The sequence below is a fragment of the Lacerta agilis genome, chromosome 5 (genome assembly GCF_009819535.1).
Source record: "Lacerta agilis isolate rLacAgi1 chromosome 5, rLacAgi1.pri, whole genome shotgun sequence".
Taxonomy (NCBI): Eukaryota; Metazoa; Chordata; class Lepidosauria; order Squamata; family Lacertidae; genus Lacerta; species Lacerta agilis.
The window spans coordinates 20,168,246-20,191,667 of NC_046316.1; the positions used below are offsets into that span (position 1 = coordinate 20,168,246).

At 39.6% G+C, this 23,422-nt stretch overlaps 1 protein-coding gene across 1 annotated transcript in view; it reads right to left on the minus strand.

Moving 5' to 3' along the window:
* PARG (poly(ADP-ribose) glycohydrolase) overlaps positions 1-23,422 on the minus strand; it is a 66,599-nt gene that overhangs the window by 38,036 nt on the left and 5,141 nt on the right. Inside the window, exons 4-7 of the mRNA XM_033148785.1 lie at positions 22,411-22,594; positions 21,447-21,569; positions 18,841-18,924; positions 13,167-13,241 (exon numbers count right to left, since the gene is read on the minus strand). Of these exons, the coding sequence (XP_033004676.1) occupies positions 13,167-13,241; positions 18,841-18,924; positions 21,447-21,569; positions 22,411-22,594 (466 nt within the window). The remainder of the gene's footprint in view (positions 1-13,166; positions 13,242-18,840; positions 18,925-21,446; positions 21,570-22,410; positions 22,595-23,422) is intronic.

The window sequence follows — 23,422 nt, forward strand, 5'->3', positions numbered from 1 at the left end:
CGTGAACCCAAGACTCGTTCCTGCAATGACCAACGAAGTCACTGGCAAATCAGGTTTGTTGCTGCATAACGTATGAAACAGCCCTTTGTCACCAATTACTGCTCAAGTTCTACCTTCAGGATTCAACTATTGAATACTGAAAACAAGAATATGCATTTTTCTTTAATGACACTGGTATTTTTTGAAACCTGCAGGAAAAGGGGCTGTTTGTTACTTTTTCTTCACATGTACCGGTAATAACACTACAGTACTGTTCATACCCCCCCACACCCACTTCTGACCACTTTTTATCCATATCCTATTATAACACTCTATTGGTTGTCTCATCTTCTGAGCAACCTACACTTTGAAACAAAGTTGTATGATGGTATAAAACCTAGACTATATCTATCTTACCACCTAAGAGATGTCAGAATACTGACAGATACCATTTTTTAAAACTCTCATTTTAAAGCAAATTTTATTTCTCAGGAAAGGTACCTTGTTTACACAATACCGTGTGCCACTCACCAGAGAAATTACTTGAGTGAGTCTTATCAAGGTTAGTACATGAGTGATTGCTTACATGAAACCTAGTTTTAGCCCTGATCACCAAAGACCTGTATCAGCAAGAGTCCTGCTCATTTTAATGGGAATTTGCTCAGGCAGATTACACTTGAGGACTGTGCTGAGGATTCAAGGAGGTCAGCATATTATAAACAAGAGGTTAACGGCTCTAGGCCGAGCAACTGTGACATGCAGCTTCACAAAACAAATGTTCATTGTCCGGTAAAAGTGGGCTTGGTAAGCAGCACCATAAGTAATGATCTCATAATTTTATAAACAGATCCTCCAAACTGCAAACCCTGAGCACACTTGACATCACAAGGAAGGAAGCAAGGAAAGATAGCATGGGACAGAAATGCTGGTGTGAGTTTTTAAACTGTAATCTTGACAGACTAAACTAAGCACGTGATGCACCACACAAAAAATGGCTTCACTTTCTCCTCTGTCTGCCCCATTTTAAATCAAAGTGTAAGGTGTTTCGGTGGTTGCCCATGAGAAAGCAGCCAAACGCAGAACTTCTAAACACAAAGTTCTTTATTGTGCAGATATTTACAGTGGAGCTAAATTAAAGACGTCCAGCTCATCCCTCTGCAGAGTCCGGGAATGTCCGTTTCTGGTTCTTTGTCCAGCATAAAAGGCGCGGGATCCTGAACCCCCGCCTCCCCCTTCTACGCCCTTCCTCTCTCTCCAAACGGGGCGACGGAAAGGGTTCCTCTCCCCCTCTTCCCGCTTGGTGCTGAGGCTCTCCATCCCTGCCACAGCCCCTGCTCCGACTTCCTGCCTCCATCTCCCCCTCCCCACTGGAAGAGTGATCGCTTCCTCCACTCGAGGAAGACGACGAACTGCTCAGAGGGGACGGAGGTTCCCTGTACTGCAGACGCCCCGGGATCGCTTCCCGCTGCAGCGAGGGGGGCTTCCTGACACAAAGGATGCTTGCTAACGGATTGATATTCCCCTTAAGAAGATGAATGTCTCCCTCAGACCAGTTGCAATTGCACAAGCTCAAACACACACATTCCCTACTTTTCAAAATAAAAGGGGTTTTGCTTGCTGGACTTTTTATAAACTAAGTGCCATGACTGATTAGGAATTGTCTTTACATGTGGCCATTTACTGCCACAGCATTCTTTAACAAAAGGAAGTTTCTCCTGCTATGTTAAATGAATACGAAACACAATTCCAGGAAAAAGGCTGTCTGCTGAATTCAAAATGAGTTGCAGTTTTCTCTCAGTTTGAAAACTGACTACAGTTTTCCCCAAAATGACAGTCATCTGCTTCTCGGTATAGCATCGCTTTCAAATTATTTTAAGCCATATGATTATTTCTGCATCAGAAAGACATTCCTTATTTTTAACACATTTTGGAACAGAATCAAACAAAATTAGTAGGCATCATAAATGTGATTCTAGAAAAGAACCTGATGTAAAAGTGTGTTCTCAGCTAGCACTGTCTCTATCACAACAGATATCCCCAGACTGTCTTTATTAAAACAGATTATCTATTCACACAAAATCTGGTTATTATCCTGCATCTTCTAGCACAATTATCCCATCAATTTTCTAACTGCAGGAAGTTCAATAAGAAATGTGATGGAAAATTGCACTGGAAAGTATGGGGCAACCATCACCAGCTGGCAATGCCTCATAACTGCAACACAGAAAGACTACTCAGTAAGCAGGTTACGTTGTATAACCTCTGTGCAAGTTTTATATGAATGTTCAACAGCCAGCTGGTCTGGAAGCCCCCTCAGCAGCCCTTGATGCCCTGCTAGTTCTCAACCTGACTTTCAAGCAGTCACTTGACTGGACAGCAAAAAAGGAAGCGAGGATCAGCTCATTCTAAAAATATTTTTACAGAGGCCTCACTACCTGGTTTCATGGAGAAAATTCTTACTATCCACAGTCAATAAAGTGTCCATTTACAAAGCCTAGTCTACATGACCATGTATTAGCAGAGGCCACTGAGTAAAAAACGCTTCAGCCTGGGGTCATTTCTTGAGATTGGAGACAGAGCCATCTGAGCAAACCAAGAACCAGGAAGGTGACTCCAGAAACCTGAATCAAATATCACTGGGTTGTATCCAAGACAGCATGAGTGTAGAGATGGCTTGCCCAAGAGGAGTCTCCTCCTCCCTTCCTCTCCTGAGTCCCCTGAAAAGCTTCTCCTGATCAAACTCTCAGGAAAGTTTTGGGATATGGGGTAAATGGAGAAAATCGATTGAGATTGCTTATATGTGCTTATTGTTCATTGGATGCACTGGCACACAAATACCGGTAATGCTAATTCCAATTTCTAACATTTCAGGTTAAGAAAATACTCAAGACTACCAGCACAATCCAAATGCATCCTCTAAACCAGGGGCAGCCAGTGTGATGTTCTCCTGATGCTGCTGGACTACAACTCCCATAATCCGCGGCCACTGGCAATACTTGCTGAGGCTGGTGGGAGTTATAGTCTGACAAATATCTGAAGGGCACCTATTCCCTGCTCTGAACAACGAAAGCGTGTCAGTAAGTTATTTAGTGTTGTTGTTTTTTTACACATAAATTTTCTATTCTTACAAGTTGTTAAAATGAATTACCAGCACCACAAGGGAAGGAGAGGAGAATGGCAAGCTGTACCCATTCTCTACTTCGGTTATTGTATGAAATGAATCCACTAGGAAAACATGTACAGCTGTCAAAAATGCAGCCACTATCTTAGAGTGGTTTTCTGATTAGAAAAAGCAAAGAAAAAGACAAGGTAATCTTCACAGGAAGTAGGGGAGGAAATCTCATTGGATTATGCAGGAAAGAGCCTTATTTGAGGGGAGGGGAGGAACATTTGACATTTATCAAAACCACAGACTGACACTTGGAAAAGAAAGGAGGAGACAGCTTACACCGACAGAGGTTAATTTGGCTCTCTTTAATTGTTTCTGAAAGCTAAAATATGTCTCCTGCCAATCCCAGACTGCAATGATCTCTCAGGTGTATCTTACTTGACAAGCAATGCTTCATTTAAATGATTTCCATAATTTTAAATAAAGTTCAAATGTTTTATGAGAGTGTATTAATAAGAATGTATTTTCTTCATATTAAAATGTAAACTTCTAATTTTTAAATAAAGCATGAGATAGTGCTCCCACCAGCTCCTTTCACAGTTCATATATTTCTCCAAGGCTCAGAATGAACTCAGGCTTGCAAGACAGGTTAAAAATAATAATTTAAAAAGGCTTCTTCAGCTATGTTTGGAGAAGACAGAGAAATGCTACTGGGTGACAGAGAAAAAGCAGAATTGCTCAACACCTACTCTGCCTCTATCTTCACCCAAAAGGAAAGTAGTGTCCAACCTGGTGATAACAGAATAAAGGGTGCAAGGAGGGAGATGCAGCCCAAGATAGGAAAAGAGGTGGTAAGGGAACACATAGCTACTTTAAATGAATTCAAATCTCTAGGGCCTGATGAGCTGTACCTAAGGGTACTATAGGAGCTTGCGGGTGTAATCTCAGATCCTCCGTCTATAATCTTTGAGAATTCTTAGAGAACAGTTGAGGCCCCTGCACACTGGAGACAGGTAAATGTTGACCCCATCTTCAAGGGGGGGGGAGAAAACCGAGGTAACTATGGACCGGTGAGCTTGACATCGATACCAGGAAAGGTCTTAGAACAGATAATTCAACAATTGCTGCATATAAATGTTAATCTAAGCCCTTTGATATCATTTTAAAATAAAGTCCACCCTCACACACTTGAAATCTCTACTTGGAAAACATACTTAAATCTTATTGTTGCTTCATCTTTAAAATGCTTAACTCGTATATCCAAAATGCATATAGTCCACAAAGCAACCGTCTTTCAGTTCTGGAGTTTAAAGAAGTTTGCAATTTGTTCAATAAAAAGGGAATGTTTCTGCCCTTCTGCACAGGGGAAAAAAACAACCTCCATTCTGCATCTGAAAGTTCAGTTTTATTAATACTGGATTCTGCAACTATAATATGACCTAGTATTTTTAAAGCGTACAAACTAAAATGAAACGGAGCATGGAGTAACAGGATAATATATTCTTGTGCCTTAGGTCATTCGTTCCAAGCTTAAAAGCCTATGTTTATAGCACTGACCTCTCTCAGTACAGCTTGTTTCTTTTACTACTGTCCAGACAATTATAAAAATGATTTATCAAAAAACCAGTCATCGGTACAAAGTGCTTATATATACTAGCTTTGCCATTTATTCCGGTTTTATTAATTGAAGCAACCATTCGATTAAAATTATATATGGGTTTTACATTCTACCTGACATGCCATCTATACATACCGGTAGTTTGTAAGTCAGAGAACAGGATCTGCCTTATTTTATGTACAACCCATAGTCTTTGAAGGCACTCTAGAAATAATTGCAAAGAAAGCAAAAACACTGCAATAAATATCTGGATTTTAGCCAACGACATATATCAGGCACCTCCTCCTATGCCAAACAAGTGAACAGACATGAGGCAGGCATCCAAATTTATTTTACCTATATAGAATTTTCTGCAAAGAGGTTATGTATGGCTCATCATCTGTATGTGTTCATAAATACTGTTGTTGTTGTTGTTGTTGTTGTTAATTATTAATTTATTATTTCTACCCCACCCATCTGGTTGGGTTTCCCCAGCCATTCTGGGCGGCTTCCAACAAAAGATTAAAAATACATTAAAACATCAATCATTAAAAACTTCCCTAAACAGGGCTGTCTTCAGATGTCTTCTAAATGTAATATAGTTGTTTATTTCTTTGACATCTGATGGGAGGGCATTCCACAGGGCAGGCACCACTACTGAGAAGGCCTGGTCCATGAAAACAAAAGTATTATAAATTCTCTTAGGACCAAACTCTGCATTACTATAATTGAATGGTCATTGAAATAAAAATGGGAGGTTTATAAGACCCCCATCTGGTTGGAGGTGAGATTTAACCCTTTCCTGTACAGTCTCTATCCCGATGAATTTGCACCTCCTTTGAGTTGCAATAAGCCTTAGGGCAGGCTTCCTCAAACTCGGCCCTCCAGGTGTTTTGTGACAATTCCCATCATCCCTCACCACTGGCCCTGCTAGCTAGGGATCATGGGAGTTGTAGACAAAAAACATCTGGCGAGCCAAGTTTGAGGAAGCCTGCCTTAGGAAGAAAACCTGTCATTGGGACCCAACGCCTGGGGGCGGGGGCAGGATTTTAACCAGGAACGCAGAAAGGGAAGACCTCAACCTCCCTTCCCTGTGCACTACAGTCCCAATGAAAATTCCCCACAGCACTTTGTATTATGAGTATCTTTTAAAAAAAAACCATATGCACCTGAACATAAGAAGAGCCTTCTGGATCAAGCTAAGGGCCCATCTAGTCCAGCATCCTGTTCTCACAGCGGCCAACCAGATGCCTGTAGGAAACCCTCATGCAGGATTCAAGCACAAGAGCCCTCTCCCCTCCTGTGGTCTCCCGTAGATGGTATTCAGAAGTATTACTGATACCAGCTGCAGAGACAGAACATAGCCAACAAGGCTAGTAGCCATTGATAGCCTTGACCTCCATGAATTTGCCACTCCTCTTTTAATTGTCTGCTGACCATATAAATACAGCCTCTTTCCTTCAGGATGTTTGGAATATCTAGATTAACATTTTTATTAATCAGTTAAAAGCTGAACATTTCAAAGTTTTTGAAAATCTGCCAAACTTAACAAGTAGATGTTATGAAACAATACAAATTCTCCATCTGGTTTGATTCAGGAGACTAGCTGCACCCGGACAGTTTTCATAAACCTTTCAGTTTCCCCTTAACTTTAAAAACAAAGGCCAAGACCAGTCGTTATTAAATGAACTACTTGCATAGGCCTGTAATTGAATTCCAATCTGCATTTATTGTTTTATCACTTGTTGTTTGCCACCCTGGGCTCCTTTGGGAGGAAGGGAAAGATATAAGCAAGTAAATAAATTAAATAAATAAATAAATAGCATACCTGCTCTGGATGGAATGCTTTTATTTCCTTTTGTAATTATAATTGTTTTGTTTTTAGAATTGTGTACTATACTGCTGTAGTCCCCTATGGAAGCTTGTGGTGAAGAGAAGGTAAGAAATCTTAAAATAAACATGACTTATATACATTTTGGACTATTTCCATCTACACTGAAAGCAATTTCCTCATTTAAACATGCATCTGAAATTAAAGAAGATTCTATAGCAATATTCAGGTCTAGTGGACTATTTCTTTCCTGCAGTGGAAGGGCTCCCTCTTCTGTTGGTCTTTTAAAAACATAGTTAATAAATGCAAGCATATTGTACAGGACTATGCATTTGGAGTGAAAGTTAGCTAACCCAACCTAGTAACACATGTGTTTCAACACATTTGCCTCAAAATATAATCAACTTGTTTCAAGGCAAAATAATTTACATAGGTATAGGCCAAGAGCTCAGAACTAAAACCACAACCTTAAAACACCTCCTGAATGTTATGTCGATTCCACAAGAGATACCAAAATTGTGTTATTTTGACTAGAAACTATTCTTAGAACCCCAGTAATGCAGACCAGGGCCAAGGAAATCGTGACTTGTTTAAAGACACCTAGAACCTTAATCGTTAATGTGAGATGTAGCTGGGGGAGTTGCATGCTCCCTTCCCAGTTCTATGTCACAAGGTTGGGAGACTTTATATTGAAATAAATTTGGGAATAGTGTGGTTATCATAATCTACAAGTAGTGAAGTAGTGTGCAAGTTGAAAACCTGCATCTGATTTCACTATGTGTGGGAAGAGAGTAGGCTGCAGCAGATATAGCATTTAACCAACACAATGTTGCACCATGTACCGGTAATATACTCTTGTCATTCTCACTCCAACCAAATCTCTTATATCGAGCAGTCCATAGCAGGCACTTCAACATTAGATCAAGTAGTTCTCAACACTCTGTGGAATCAAGAGGAGTAAAAGAGTGGCCTACATGTCAGACACAAGGCTATTTCTGCATATTATAAAACAAGATATCCATGTCTGGACATCACAATAAAGTTCTTCCATCTTGAGTCTCCAGATGAGAATTCTTATTGCTCTCAGCCAACTTAACCAACAGGAACAAGACAGCTTGAATCATGGTACCTAAAGCTCTCTTCAGACATTTACAAAAATACTATATCTGAATTATAATCATGAAGTGGGGGCAAGATAAACTGCTTATCACTTCAGTGACAAAAGCAGTAATTTGTGCTCGTAAGTGAATTAACAATGTTTATTCAGGGCAAGATATTCCTTGTAACAGATATAATATATCATACATACTGGAAGAAGGACAGAGGGCTCCAGAATTGGTGTGTGGATTTGTTTGAGGTTTTATTAAACTACAACATTTTTAATGCTCTTGTACGCATCGTGCTTGCTTACCTCAACTAAAGCTCAAAGCTAGCAAGTCTTCATTAGATTATCACACTCAAATTCAATTCAGTATCTTAGAACTGTTTGTTTTAAAAAACACAAAAATACTAAGTGCTTTCTGAGTATCCAAGCATTTATCTGATCTAAATATCTACACAGCGCACAAACACACACACACAGAGATGGTATGGGGAAACAGATGCACTGATGTGAGCATGTAGGAATATAAAGGCTGGCTCCCACAGTGACATACAAGAGGGATCGTTCATATTATCCCTTTCAAGTGTGCATCAGCAAACTGAACAGTGTACAGTCCTCCTAACAGGGTACAGTTAGGAGATACAGACAACCGTATAGGCAAACCTTCTGCATTTCTGCTCTGAAAATAGAGCTTCTCACTTTGGCTATATATACAAATTATAACAGAAGGAATATTAACAGCAATATCATAGAAAAGGCTGAGCTACAACCCAAGACAAGCATTTAACACCCTGGTCTCTCTTCTTAAGATATACATTATTGACATATTGGAAAAATCCCTATCTACAGTTTTTTCCAGATGGTCATATTATCCCATCTGTAGCATGCCAGATGTTTTAAGTTTCAGTTCTAATTAAAGATATTAGTCCAAATAGCTTACAATTTGAGGTGTATGTTAAAGTACATTCAACTGAGATCCTTTTAAGGTTTCTTACAAGATGTGCAAGTCTGATAAATAGGTTAATTTTGTCCCGTGTTGTCATGTAAGATCAGTCATTTAGTACAGTGTATTGTGCTTTCCTAAAAGCCTTGCTTGTCTAATATTATCATGGTTAAATGAAGTCAACCATTCCACACGGACACAAAAGCAACTCACATGCAGACTAGGAAACAGAAATAGGAAGTAGGAGAAGTGCGGTATCCTCTCTTTTTTCCATCCAAAAGTCTATTAAATAGTGGAGAGCATATAGAGAGATTTAACCTCTCTCTACTTCAAGCCCTTATGTTCTTATCAAAACAGCTGCTGCACAAGATCAATCTCATAACATCAACGGCCCATTCCCATTGCTTTGCTTTCTGAGAAAAACAAGAAAGGGGTAGAAAACTTTTTTTAAAATAAAGGATCTTGAATGTCTCACCCATTGATGGTCCTATCAAACATTCATTTGGAAAGCAAACTGCAGCATTATAAACTTTGATTTGGTTAAGGGGGCATGTCAGAAACTTGAATTGCATATGACCTTAATCTTCTCCTAGTGACTCCCAAGGAACTTTAAGCTCACCCAGTGCTTGTGTAAGGCTACTGTTGGCTCCTTATCATTGTTGACTTATTTCAAATGAACAATAAATCCTTATGTGTCTCATTAATAGGACCAGCTCTGGGAGCTAAATTAAAATGGAAAGGGATCCTAATAGCATGGAGGCCAAAGGTTCTTCCATCTCTTATTTATGACTAGGGAATAATCAATGCTGGACTGTGTACATTCATCAGAAAGAATTAATGGGCAACATAGGCCAACAATGATCATTACTTTTGAAAAGCAATACTACTATAAAATAAGATACACCCTTAAAACAACCCAACCAGACACTACTCACTTAATGCTGTTCCTTGTGAATTGCAAAAAATGCACTATTTCATTAATTTACCTTTCATTTATATAACTGTTAAACATCAGAGAAGAATGAAAAATAAATGTTTGATTAAAGATACAGGCTTCTAAAAGCATTCATTAGTACTGATGATCTTTATTCTGTAACTTATTGGAAATCTATTACAATTCCTTGGGGGGGGGAGAAACTGCCAAATTAAGTGAACTGATACATTAGGAATATAAATTATTGGAGTAAATGTTGAGATTTAATTTAGTGGAACGTGACACAAGTGAGCCATAAAATACAGCTCATTACTTCCAGCAGCAGGTAAAAGGAAAACCAACATTAGCAGATTAGATTGATTGATTGATAAGATGTCATTTTTACTAAAATAGATTATATCCCCAGCTTTAGAGGACTCTACTGGTAGAAAATAGCTGCTAGTACTTATCTACAAAATATCTTGCTATTATCAGTAAGTTCCACAGCAGTTCTCTAGTTTGCTCAAGCAGAAGCACATATTTGGATTTAGTATCACTTTATCACTCAACATTCTAACTAAGGTATACCTACTACCCTGAGGACAAATATCATTTTGAGGAGCCACTGTCATCACCAACCTCCTTTCTACAGCACCATACGTAGGAAGTACCTTAGTCAAATGAGTCCGAGGTTGATTTGTAGTAGACAACGCAACTCTAACTTGGTTCTTTACTCTTCACTTCATACTCCCGTTTCTAATCATAGGCACCTCCGTAGTCCACTTACTATTCCTTCACAAAGCAGGCTCAAACAATCCAACTGGCCTCAACTCCAACATAGACAAAATTCCATTCCACCCCTACTACTCATACATATATATCTTCCTTTTTTGAGGGCTAACCCCCCCACCCCAAAACAACCCCAACCGCCTTCTAGCCATTCGTAGTCTAATAACCTAATAAATTAATTGTGGACACTTTAATTTTGCATGCACACACATACAGAGATTCTGCCACCCTACTGTCCTGATGGATTAGATGCAACATTTATTTAGTCCAGCACCCTGTTTCCAATGGTGGCCACAAGCAGGACCAAAGCACACTGGTCCTCTCCCTTTCATCTTCTCCAGCAACTGATAATTTAGATACTTCCAGATCAGAAACAGCATGTAACAAACCATGATACTGAGACTAGGAGCCATCAATATCATTACCTTCTATTAATTTGTATAATTTTCTTTTAAGGTCATCAAAGTTGGTGGGCATCACCATCTCTTGTGGTAGCAAATTCACAATTTAACTAACTGCTGTGCGAAGTGGTTTCTTGTTTCCTGAATCTTCCGCCACTCAGCTTCATAATATTCTAGTATTTGAAGAGGGGAAAGACTTCTCCTAAGCCACTTTCCCCACACCCACATAATTGCATACACCTCTAATATGTCCCCCCCAATTACTCACTTTTTTCTGAATTAAAAAGCCCAAACACTGTAACTTCTACTCATAGGAGAGCTTCAACAGCCCCTGATCACTGTGGTTTCTCTTTTCTACAATCATGTAAACACTAATCACAAGGGCTAGAAACTTCCTCATTTCTATTAAAAACAAAAAACAAAAAGATAGAAGCTGCCATGGAATCTGGCATTTTGGGATCACAGTTTATTATCTATAGGGTGATCACAGTTACACGGATTTTAAGAACTATACAGCAGTACTTTACTATTCTCTCTTGTTCCCTGCCCAGCCAGTTCTCTGATTTGAACTATTAGCCCAGCAAAAGGAAGCTAAGTCTATATGAAACATCTTGTCTTAATACGAGCAGAAGACAAACAAGTCAATGCATCAGCTATTGTTGAAGCTCTGTCAGCTTGCAGTATCACTGGGATCAAACTCTGCATTTCACTCCAGCTGGCATGTTCAAGTTAATCGGCAATCATCTCCATTTAGTCCCCAAGGAAACTCCATTTCCATTCAATAGCTAGCATGCTCTGGAATTGCAAAGCTTTTGGCAGCTGCCTTGGTAATTAACAGAATACCTCAAAGCTTTTGCAGTACTTAACTCTTATGCATAAGGTCAATTCTCTTTAAAATACATGCCTGAACAGTCAATATAGTTATTCAATTTTTGAAGGATAGACAGAAGTAATTCAATGCTGTCAGTTAACTGTGGGAGGGTTTTGCACATGTGCAAATATGCGCACAAAAAGATGGTTAAATAGGTCACCACCTTTTTCTAGTTTTAATCATTCAAGTAATGTCATAAAGGTAAAGGTAAAGGGACCCCTGACCACTAGGTCCAGTCACAGACAACTCTGGGGTTGCGGCGCTCATCTCGCTTTACTGGCCGAGGGAGCCAGCAAACAGCGTCTGGGTCATATGGCCAGCATGACTAAGCCGCTTCTAGCGAACCAGAGCAGCGCACGGAAACACCGTTTACCTTCCCGCCAGAGCGGTACCTATTTATCTACTTGCACTTTGACGTGCTTTCGAACTGCTAGGTGGGCAGGAGCTGGGACAGAGCAACGGGAGCTCACCCCGTCGCAGGGATTCGAACTGCCAACCTTTTGATTGGCAAGCCCTAGGCTCTGTGGTTTAACCCACGGCGCCACCCGTGTCATTTCAATGTGTCACTCTAGCTTCACTCCTAAAATTACTATTCTAATAAACCAGAAAACATCATCATTCTCTTTTCCCTACTCCTTCTTCTGCAAAGGCCACTGAAACCATATATTCTCTTTGGATGACATTCTTAATCCAAACCATCAGATTCTTGAACTTTTAAGTGTCTTTTGCATGCTTTATTGCCATTTATAGGTGTCTCCTGTGTTTAACATTAGTTTAAAATACCCAACTGCATTTTTAATAATAGAAAGGGGAAAGATGATGGTCACATCCTTCTACTTTTCAGTATTAATGAGTGGAATCCAAAATGAATGAAATATTTTCGAATAGTACAGCCTCCGTCATTTCATGGTTTTGTCCAGTTTCACTGACTACTCACTCAGGTGATGGATGTTACTAGGGAAATGTGCTGTATGTTTAACTGAGACATCACACCAAGTATGGTTTATGCTAACCATAGTTTAAAAACCAAACTATTGTTTTAGCATCCAAATATAAAACAGGCAAACCATAGTTTCGGACAACATGTCTGCTTCTGTGTTCCACCTTCCCAAAACTTAATTCCCTTCTCCATGGTAAAAGAACAATTGGAAAGCAATTGTATTAACTACAACTTGTCAATTCAGGCATCACGTTTATCTGAATTTAGTTTAAACTATGATTTGTAAACCCACTTCAAATCATGGTTTCCAATTCTGGTTTTAGGGCCAATCATAAACTATGGTCTGTCAATTCAGAGCTCATGCCAAACCATACTTAAAACTTGTTTAACCATTATCAGCTACAAAGTCTGAATTGAGTCACAAACAAAATCGAAAATTCTTTCTAGTAGCACCTTAGAGACCAACTGAGTTTGTTCCTGGTATGAGCTTTCGTGTGCATGCACACTTGAGTCACAAAGTCTGTTCCCATTGTTCTGTCTATAATTATCGCTTATGCACATGCTTCACTAAGTGCATTCACTTATTTATTGGTTAACATTACAAATAAATTATATTACAGTAATGACAAAGAAACAAATAATGACAAAATATATATTTATTTCATTTTCCAATATGAAAAACTCTTGTTACCTTATCACAGAACTCAGTTAGGGCTGTGAAGTCCCATTTCTTGGCATATGCAACATTATATCTCAGTATAGCCTCCTATGAAACAAAAAATGATAAAAAGGTGATTAGTAGGACAACTTGAATTTTGAGAAATCAGCACCCTCTGCTGGTCCAAGTAGTTCTGGACAATTTTTCAGCAATCCTTAGAAAACATACCCTGTCACAAGAAGATAAAGGAGAAGCAAAATTTCAGCAGAAACAGAGTTGCAAGAATGGACCCATTGATCCATTCAATCCAATACCTCCAACCCTGGGAATTTTCCAAATTTAATGCATTGCCAGCAAAGGCCAATCCAACCATTATTCTGGTAAAATATTACCAATAGTAAGTTCAGAATTTATTTTCTTCAGTTACATACTTTTTACCGCTATTGATTTTAGTAACGGTACTTATTTTCAAAATCTTTGGTCAGTTTTCACAATCTATGCTGATTTCATCTCTCTTTTTAACTCAAATTTTCTGATTATATCCTTAATCATACAGAAAGGCTCTTAAACAGATTCGTTACTACAGTGCATGCAGAATAGTGTAATCAATATGTGGCGGTATTTTCTTTCCAGAAATTCTCTCCATCTCACCCCCAATAACTTTTAAATTCCATTAAGTTCAAAATGCAGTCTGGGGATTTAGCATGAGAGCTTTTTAAACAGGGATGCTGCCAGCCTGCGTAAGATAGTCATCCGTCCGTCACCCCCATCCACATTTAGCCTTTGATAAGCTTTTGTGCGAAATCTCCAACCAGCTTTTTATGTTGTTTTCTTTTGTTTGTAACTCTGCTATTTCATGCAAAGAGCTCCAACCAGGTGTCCTGTGACTCGGGAACCAATTCCCCTTGGGCTTCAGCCAAGGTGGGAACTGTATGTATTAAAACCTCAATGGTCATCATAACCCAATTCACTCTTTTGACCCTTTTGAATGAGAACATGAAGTGACCGTCTGTTACATAGAGCTTCCTCAGGCAAGGTGGGAAAAATGCTGACAAAGTATACTACGCAATGCAGTAGCATACAGATTGTCCAATAAAACAGTCTATTTGTACTAATCATTCTCAAAGTGCAGCACGGCAATATTTCACTGTGCTATCTTTCATGCAGTAGGAGCTTGCAGAATTGATGCAATGTTCATTTAACGGTGAAGCATGTAGTCATTCATTTGAGTCCCACTTCATCAACATCTTGAACCACCTACCCCTTTTCTAGCAACTGTATCAAGATAGGGTCAAACAGTTACTTCTATAGATGACAGGATAAGAATACAAACATGAATGGAAGGATGCCAGACTGCCTTACAGAGATGTTAGTGGAGCCTTATTTGCCCCTACGGGTTCCCATTGTTGCGCCCGGTGAGAAAACATGGAAGCAAAAAAAAAACCTGAGGCTTCTGGCTTCAGAGAGAGAAAGATTTAATTTCTGCATGCAGAGGTACTTCGGTGTTTAGATAGCCAAGCAAGTACAAAACTAGTCAAATTTCAGACAGTTCTTATAGACCAGTGGTGGCGAACCTTTTAGAGACAGAGTGCCCAAACTACAACCCAAAACCCAATGATTTATCACAAAGTGCCAATCCGGGGGATAATGGGGGAGAGTTGTTGAGCTTTTTTTTGGGGGGGGAGGAGTACCCCAGAGTTGTTGAACTTATATCTGCACTTTATGTATAATGTTTTCAAAATAAAGAGTTGCCTTTCAGCACTTCTCGGCCATCTTCTTGCCCACGGCTGGTGGGGGCAGAGGTGTTGGTGGTGTGGCTGGAAGGCGTCCTTCACGAGCCCGATCAGCCCGCCGTGGCCCTTCTTCAGCGGGGCCGACATGGGGGCGGCGGAGAAGGGGGGGCGGCGGCGGCGGAGGCGGCTTCGGCTGAGGGAGGGACGGAGGGTGGATAAGGCGTGTCCCTTCCGCCAGGCCGCTCCTTCCCTGGCTTGGCTACCGACTGTTGAGGCGGAGGAGAAGGGGACGCGCCCGAATGACGAAGACAAAAAGGGAAGCGGGTGGGAAGGAAGGGAGGGAGGGAGGGGAAAGAGGAGGAGGGAGAAGCGCGCCCGTTAAACCTCTGCCCTCCGTGACAGGAGAGCGAGCCTCCCCCGGCGGGGCGCTCTGATTGGCTGTGGCAGTAGCGAGGGTGGGAGGAAAGCTGAGACTATATTGGAAGGGGGGGGGGAAACGCTCCCTGAGGGAAGGCGCGTTCTGATTGTACCGCTCGTTTTCAACAGCCCGCCCCTAGGGTTCAGTCACGTTTTGATTGGTCAGAGCGAAGGGGGGTGGGCGAGGGGCGGGTGATGGGGCGATGGCGCGCGTGCCCACAGAGAGGGCTCTGCGTGCCCACTTGGGCACGCGTGCCATAGGTTCGCCACCACTGTTATAGACAGTTCTCTGGCTCTCTTCCCACCCCAGAAAACTTCCTCTTGTCCATATAAGGAACATTTCCTGTTGTACATTTCCTGTTATACATATAAGGCAAAGGACATATAAGGCAAAAGAACATTTAGCCCAGTGTTGGTTCTTGCGCACTTCCAGCAAGGCCATCCTATCTCTTGACCTAGGCAACAGTTCCTCTCTGCAAGGACAGCTACAGTACTCTCTGCGTAAGGTCTACTGTTCTTATCTCCAGACACTTAGTATGGCAAAGCTTGCCAGAGAGAAGTACAATGCAGATCAAAGTTCACAGCTTTACAGAGCAGTTTCATACAGAAAAGCTTAACAGGGGCACTTTTATACTTAATACATTCACTGGACTAACAATACATTCAGGTAAATATATAGGTTAGCTAATTAACCCCTTCCATTAGCACAGGTGTGATCAATTTCAATTCAAGCCTCTTTTTATCTTCTGTGCTGCAAACTCAGGCCACCACCAACCTCGATAGCAGGTTTAATTATTTTGCTTTATTGTCATTGGTAGGCACCTAAGAAACACTGAAAACCCCATAATTCAACACCACTTGCATTACAAAGGACCTTGAGCTACAATAATAATTGTGTCCCATTTAGAAAAGGTATTTTCTCTATATTGGTAGTACATGAATAAGGATGTAGAATGAGCTTCTATCATATAGGCAAAATTATCAAGTTACTTTTTATTCTTTACACATTACTAAAGCATTAGTGTCACAACACTAACAGAACTACTCATTCATAAAAGAACTGATCAGGTATTACATTTCTTTGCCTTCCCAGAAGATTGTGTTGAAACAACCATTTAGGCATTTTGAAATCAATTATTGGAGGGTTATTGAGTTGGGGGTGTTACTGAGTTGTTGTTTTTGATTATATATTTTGTGATTATGTGTTCTGGTTTTGTTCTGTGAGCCGCCCTGGGACCTTGGGGTATAGGGCAGTATATAAATTCAATAAATAAATATTTACTCTTATATCACACAAACCAACTTAAATTTGTCTACACCAACTATGGCTGCAGGGCAGAACGCAACGGAAAATGATGCTGCCACCTTGCTGAAGCTAAACATATATGGGTCTTGACTGTGCATGCATGGCAGACCACCCTGTTCTGAGAATCTTGGAAGCTCAAATTAAGAATACTTAAAGGAAAAAAACACAATTTTTTCCATGAGGATATTCAGCTTTAAATTTCACCATAATGGATTACGCATTCCAGCATTGTGAAATGGGCTACAGCAAGGACTTAACAAGAACTACACATTATTGTAAAAAACAAAGAAAATGCTGTAATTATAAGCACATACTCTACACGCCCAGTTTCCGTTTTTTCCAACAAAAGAAGTATACTGACATACATATGAGGATAGCAGCACCTACAGGAAATTTATTTAATAGACTCTCAGTGATTTTGACCAGTTTGGCTTTCTGAACATGTTCTTAAAAAAGAATCTACCCAAGCTTATGTACACCTTCCAGTTACTTTGTACTAACTCAATAATTTCCTGGTTCAAAAGGCAGCTGGGCAATTGGTGCTAATACATAGTGGCTTATGTGAAACAACAATTTATTTGCAAGTATTAGATTTTCCAGTTTCTAAATGGCCTAATATTTTGAGGAGGTAAGAAACCTCTGCACAAAGTGACTATTCTCCACAGATCAACGTAAACATTTCACTGCTCTCTCTATATGTCACTGGTTTCCAGTTAACTGGTGAATCACATCCTGACCTAAGTGGGTTGTATTGTGATGTCATACCACTTTTATTATTATGCTTTTAAGACAGAGAGAGGCCAGTATTCCTTTACTTTTCACAGTTGTATAGAGGATGGAATTTCAACTATAGCATTTCTCACTACCTGCCAAAATTTCTTCTTCTATACAACACTGGAGGTAAAAGGTTTTTGTCCTTTGCATCTGGAAGAAAGAAGAAAAAAAGATGGACATGTATAATAAAATATTCAACATGTCTCCCCTGTTGCAGACAGAAGACCTGGGTATGAAAAGGAGACTGCTAATTAATATAGATCTTGAAAATGAGATCAAGAGATATTTTATTCATTTAAAAGACAAATGAAGCATGACAAAAGTTGTGCGCTTGTTTTGGCTTAGATTGCTCTGACACAGGAACAGTATTCTAGCTAAAAGGGAAAAAAGGAAGCTGAATCTTACTCATAGTTCTAATCAGGGCTTTTTTCAGCTGGAACTCACCGGAACACAGTTCCAGCACCTCTCAGGTGGGCGCCATTGCCATTATAAGAGAACAAGAGAGGCGTTCACGGTGAGTTCTGGCACCTCTTTTTAAAGAAAAAAAGCATTGGTTCTAATGCTTTTGAATTTGCAGGTTCAGATAAGTCAACTGGTTGAATTGCTCTACAGTAATTAAAAGTGTTATTGATAGGAATCGTTTATTTTTAAAATCATTGAACTGAAATTTAGTATTTAAATGTATTTTTCATGGATACTGGTGCCAAGCATTTTATTCATTCTAATGTAGATGTATTATTTTAAAAAATACTATCTAATCAGACCACACAATTCTACTTGTCATGCATCTGATGCAACTGTAAAGAGAAGCCCTTAAAAGGTGATTGAGTTGAAAGATGAGAAATATCATTGTACTTTCACCTGTTCTTAAACAACCTGTTTGGAGGAAACTAGCAGAGAAGTATTTGTTCAGTTTTAGAATTTCCCCAAAGAGTTCCAAAGTTTTGATTTTGTTAAGCCACCCAAATCACAGGCTGTGTGTACCTTGCCAGTTGCCAAGATAGGAGGAAATGGTAGCATATCTGATGGTCAGGGTAATCAGCATTTCAAACATGTCACCTCTCCAAATCACGAAGTCCACTTGATATGCTCATGCTTTGGGGAGTGCAAAAATGTAACCATACTAAATCAGGTCATCCACTCTCTAATATTGTTAAGTGGAAACTTCCAACATTTCCAATTTTCTTACTATGGCAATAGGTAGAAATCTCTTTGATGAAACCATGATTTCAAACTGGCTTGTTTCAATCAAGTCACAGTTAACATTAACCAGTTTGTCAGCTCAGATGATATGGTAAGCTATTGTTAGGCAAAACTGAAGAGAAAGTTTCCAAATTCCTCTTAGCCACAGTGCCGGAGGAGGAAAGGGGACCTACTAGCATATGTTGGTTCACATCATGCTAAATTATGGTTTAGCATGACAACCAAATGCAGCCAATTGTGTTTTTTTAGAAAGCATAGTGTTTTTCCGCCTTACCTTCAAATCACGGGAGCTGGTGAACTTCTTAAGCAGTGAAGTCTGGATTAATTCCCATCGGCTCCCAGCAGTTCTTTCACCATTCTTAAGAAAGAAAGAAAATAATATTTATGATTCAGCTTAGAAAATTTTATTCAGGCTACAACTAACATGAAAATACTGTAATAGTGAATCGGAATAGAATGGCTGCCTACTTGGTAGCTGTGTCACAATTATGGAGGAAAAGAGGAGAGATCTATTGGTTCAGTTTTAGAATTCGCAGGACTCCATAAACTGAAATTTGATACGGTAGCCAACAATTATTTTTGCTATAGATGCACCTCTTAGCACATGCAATGTGTCTTACCCTTTGGCCTGAGCAAATACAGCCTGCTGTTCCTCACACAGAATTCAGGATGAAGACTTACAGGGCAGATGGAATACCTCCCCTAAAAGCCTGGCTCTCTCAAAGGCTCTTTCCAAAAAATTAAGGCTGCACTCATCTCTCTAGGAGCTGTACATAATTAAGACTTCCACTTTGCAAAATGTAGCCCTTGTTTCCCTCTCAACTCCAACTCAGCAGCAATTCAAGATTAATATCATCTCACATAGACCTTTCCAACTTTCCTGCCATACGAAGATTCATAGAATCATACAGTTGGATGGGATAACAAGGGTCATCTAGTCCAACCCCCTTTAATGCAGGAATATCTGCTAAAGCATCCATGACAGATGGCCATCTAACTTCTGCTTAAAATCCTCCAAGGATGGAGAGTCCACAGCCTCCTAAGGGAGACTGTACCATGGTTGAACAGCTCTTACTGTTCTTCACTCCTTACACACATCCCCCAACAAAGCTTTATTTGTTTCGAGAAACAATACAATATGTTTTCATGGCTAAAAATACAAGTAGTGAATACCATCCTTTTTCCACAAAACAAAAAATAAAAGTCCACTCCAGGTTTTTCTGCTGAAGAACCTTTCCTATAACAGCTACACATAGCTTTTTCTTCAATCAACCTTGGAAGAACTATGCTGAAGGGACTGGTGGGAAATGTCTAATTTCATCCCTTCTCCGGGGAAAAGATTGAGGCCAGTTACAAGTGGACTCTGCTACCTGAAGAAGAGCTGAGGGACTGGAGTTCGACTCTGGTAAGGTGGGGGCAAAGAGGAGAGCTGCAGACATAGGTAAGCACAGAAGCAAGAACAAGGACTGAGGAAAATAAAATGCTGCAGCTAGTTCTCATTCAGTCAGTGAATCAGATGACTATGGGGAGATGTGGCAAAATTAGTGATTCAGCACCAGAGGTTGATCCGACATCATAGTTTAGCTAATAGGGAAAATGCCAGCATGTTTAAACAAACAAAAACAAAGGGGGGTATCAGGAATGGAGACTACACACTAATCTATAGCATTAAATTATTGGACACCGTGGTATCAATGTTTGCGGACTCTTGAAATGCTTGGCTTTCACACATTTTTTCTGAAAGCTGTACAAGTACACTCAAGTTGGCTCTAAGGTAAGGTAAGGTGACTCTTCCAAATGTCAGGTATATCAAACAACTCAGTACTCAGCATTTTTTAGTCTTTGTGGACTCTAGAAAAATAAATTGTATATACATCAGAATGACAACAAAGGTCTTCCATACACCATATGATTATATGGTGTCTTTGTCTTTATGCTTAGTGAAGTCATTTAGCAGCGGATTCAGGAATGACAAAAAGGAAGTACTTCTTCACATGCCACATAACTAATCAAGGACTTCACTATCAACAAAACATGGAGATTTCCAGTAATTAATCAAATTAATGGGGAAACCAGTCCACTATGTACAGAAGCAACTTTGCTGAATATCATACACTAGCAACCAAGGGAGAGAATCAATCTCATGTCCTGCTTTTTGGAGGAATCAAACTGGCCACTGACGCAAAGAGAACACTAGATTGACTACATGACCCATAAAAGCAACTTGTATGCTTTTGAAATCTTCCACTGCTCTGTCTGTAATGTTCTATGAACCTCTGCAATCCTTTCTATGCTGTAAAATCAACTGCCGTGAACCTTTGGGATGGGGAGCTATACTTTTAAAAAATGAAAAGCGTGGAATTACACAAACCAATAATATCACCTCAAATTCTACCATAAGCCCAAGGAGCTAATAAACAGCTTCTAATATTTAGATATAATTATTTGGCTCAAAGTTTGTTCATTTGTTGCCCTGCTGAAATAGGATAGCTTGGAACCATGGATTTTTGTAGCCCATGGAAATATATTGGCATGGACCTACTGTGTTAACCTTCTCAATACAAGCCACTGTAGCAAGAAGTGAGGGTCGTTTATGGCAACTTTATCTTCACTCATAATACAAACACTTTATCAGTGCTAAGCAATCATATTTAAAAGTAGCAGGCAGGAAAATGAGCTGTCATGCTGTTACACAATTATCTGGATTCACACACTAAATGTAGTGCAATACGTCACATGCATTAGAATAGTTATCAAACTTGAACAAATCGTCTAAAACCACAATAATTTATGATTATGAATTTAGAGCATATCTAAGAAACTTGGTACAGTTTTTAGCCTGACAAAAGTTTTATCGCCCAAATTTTTAGCATGCCTCACCTCATCTTCTACAGGATATAAATTTTGTTCTGAACAAGGCATCTTAACATGCTTATTGTCCCACAAATCCTTATAATGTGTTGGGAAAGGTTTAGGCACTTCTCCTTCCTTCAAAAGATCTACCTGCAACAGAGAAAATATGTAAGGAGCACTGTACTAAATCTTACAAAAAGGAAGAAATTACCTGTGATCTTATCTGCAAGTACAATGCAACTTAAAATATAAATATATATCCAAAAATACACAGGCAATAATGTCCAGTCTATGCAGTATGCAAAAATTTGCATTACACCAAAACAAACATATTCAGTACTATGCAAAAGTACAGTGGTACCTTGGTTCTTGAACTTAATCCGTTCCGGGAGTCCATTCTACTCCCGGAACCATTTGAAAACAAAGGCACAACTTCTGATTGGCTGCAGGAGCTTCCTGCACTCAAGTGGAAGCTGCATTGGATGTTCAGCTTCCGAAAAACGTTCACAAACTGTAACACTTATGTCCAGGTTTGCGGCGTTCGGGAGCCGATTTGTTCGACAACTAAGCTGTTAGAGAACCAAGGTACCACTGAAGGTAGTTCTAACTTAGGCTGAAATGCTATGCAGAGCTACTTAACAAACTGCTCTCCCTCTAGAAGAGCAAAGAGGCAATTTTGAGCTAAGTTGCAGGCAGAAACATGTTTAAGTGCCTGCATTCCACACTTCTGTGATCTCACACATCCCTTCCTGAAGTGGTCGTCCTTTTAAAACAAAAAATGGCAACCGGGCATGAATATTTACACCTGTGTGCAACAGGTAGTTAGCCCCTAAATGCTGCTCTTCTGAATTCTAGGGTCTACTATTCTCAAGGCATGGTGATCTAAAGACCTCCACAACCTGCTGAATCAATACTTAATCCAGACTTTATGAAAAGAACAAAAACTGTCTAGCTTTAATTTACAAAGGGAAGTTTTGTTGGTAAAGCATACTCTGATTGTCACTGTATGATTGGCAGATGGCCTCAAATGTGGCAGACGAGTCCCACACATTGGCATTCTTCTCATCTCTTCAATTGGTGTCCCAAACCATTTTTTATTAGTTGGAAGTAGAGGAGGGGTATATTTAGCAATCTTCCTTCCTGGTCGAGGTGGCTTTAACTCACATTGTTCATTCCTGCCATTGAAATGAAAGATAAATTATCATCTTAAGCATGACTTTTCGCTGAACAGAGATCAAACATATTTTTTTTTGTTTTTATAACATTCAAAACCAGTAATGCAGTATGTTTGCATCATGTAAAGTAGCCTGATGCTTTTTATCTAACAGAAATAATTTCATTCCCTCCAAAATATAAACAGAGGATTATTATTACACACTGGGGGCTAAATATAATATTATCAGAGGCACTTATACTCACCCCCTCCATAAATATCCTTGTATTTTGGAGGGAGGGGAAGCAAAATTTGCACTGCAACACAAACACACACACACAGCTGAGCATATGAACATGCATATCATTCAATAATGCATCATTTGGTAATACATTTCTTCTTGTCACGTAACATGCAGCTCACAACTGCATGAGTGAACCACTTTTCTTGAAAAGTGCTGTGTTTGAGGTGAAATCAAGTAATAGGAAAGAGCTATGATGTTTAATCTATGATGACTATTTCACACATCCAAGTCATCATTGAAGTTCTTTTTAAGAAACTTAATGTTGAGTGGTGGGTAAGGGATCTGCTGTACACTCAAAATGCTCACCTGCTGTCCTAAAACAATGGACACATGATAAACTCAAGTGAGCATATTCAGTTAATCTTGGGAGATGTTTGCAGGATACACAAGATTTATTCATTTATGAAAATAATTTATATACCACTCTTCATCAGGTAGCTCCCAAAGCAGCCAACAATTTCACGCACACAACCCATCATGAATCAAATTAGCTCAGTTGGTTAAAGCATGGTGCTGATAATGCCAAGTTTGTGTGTTCAATCCCCA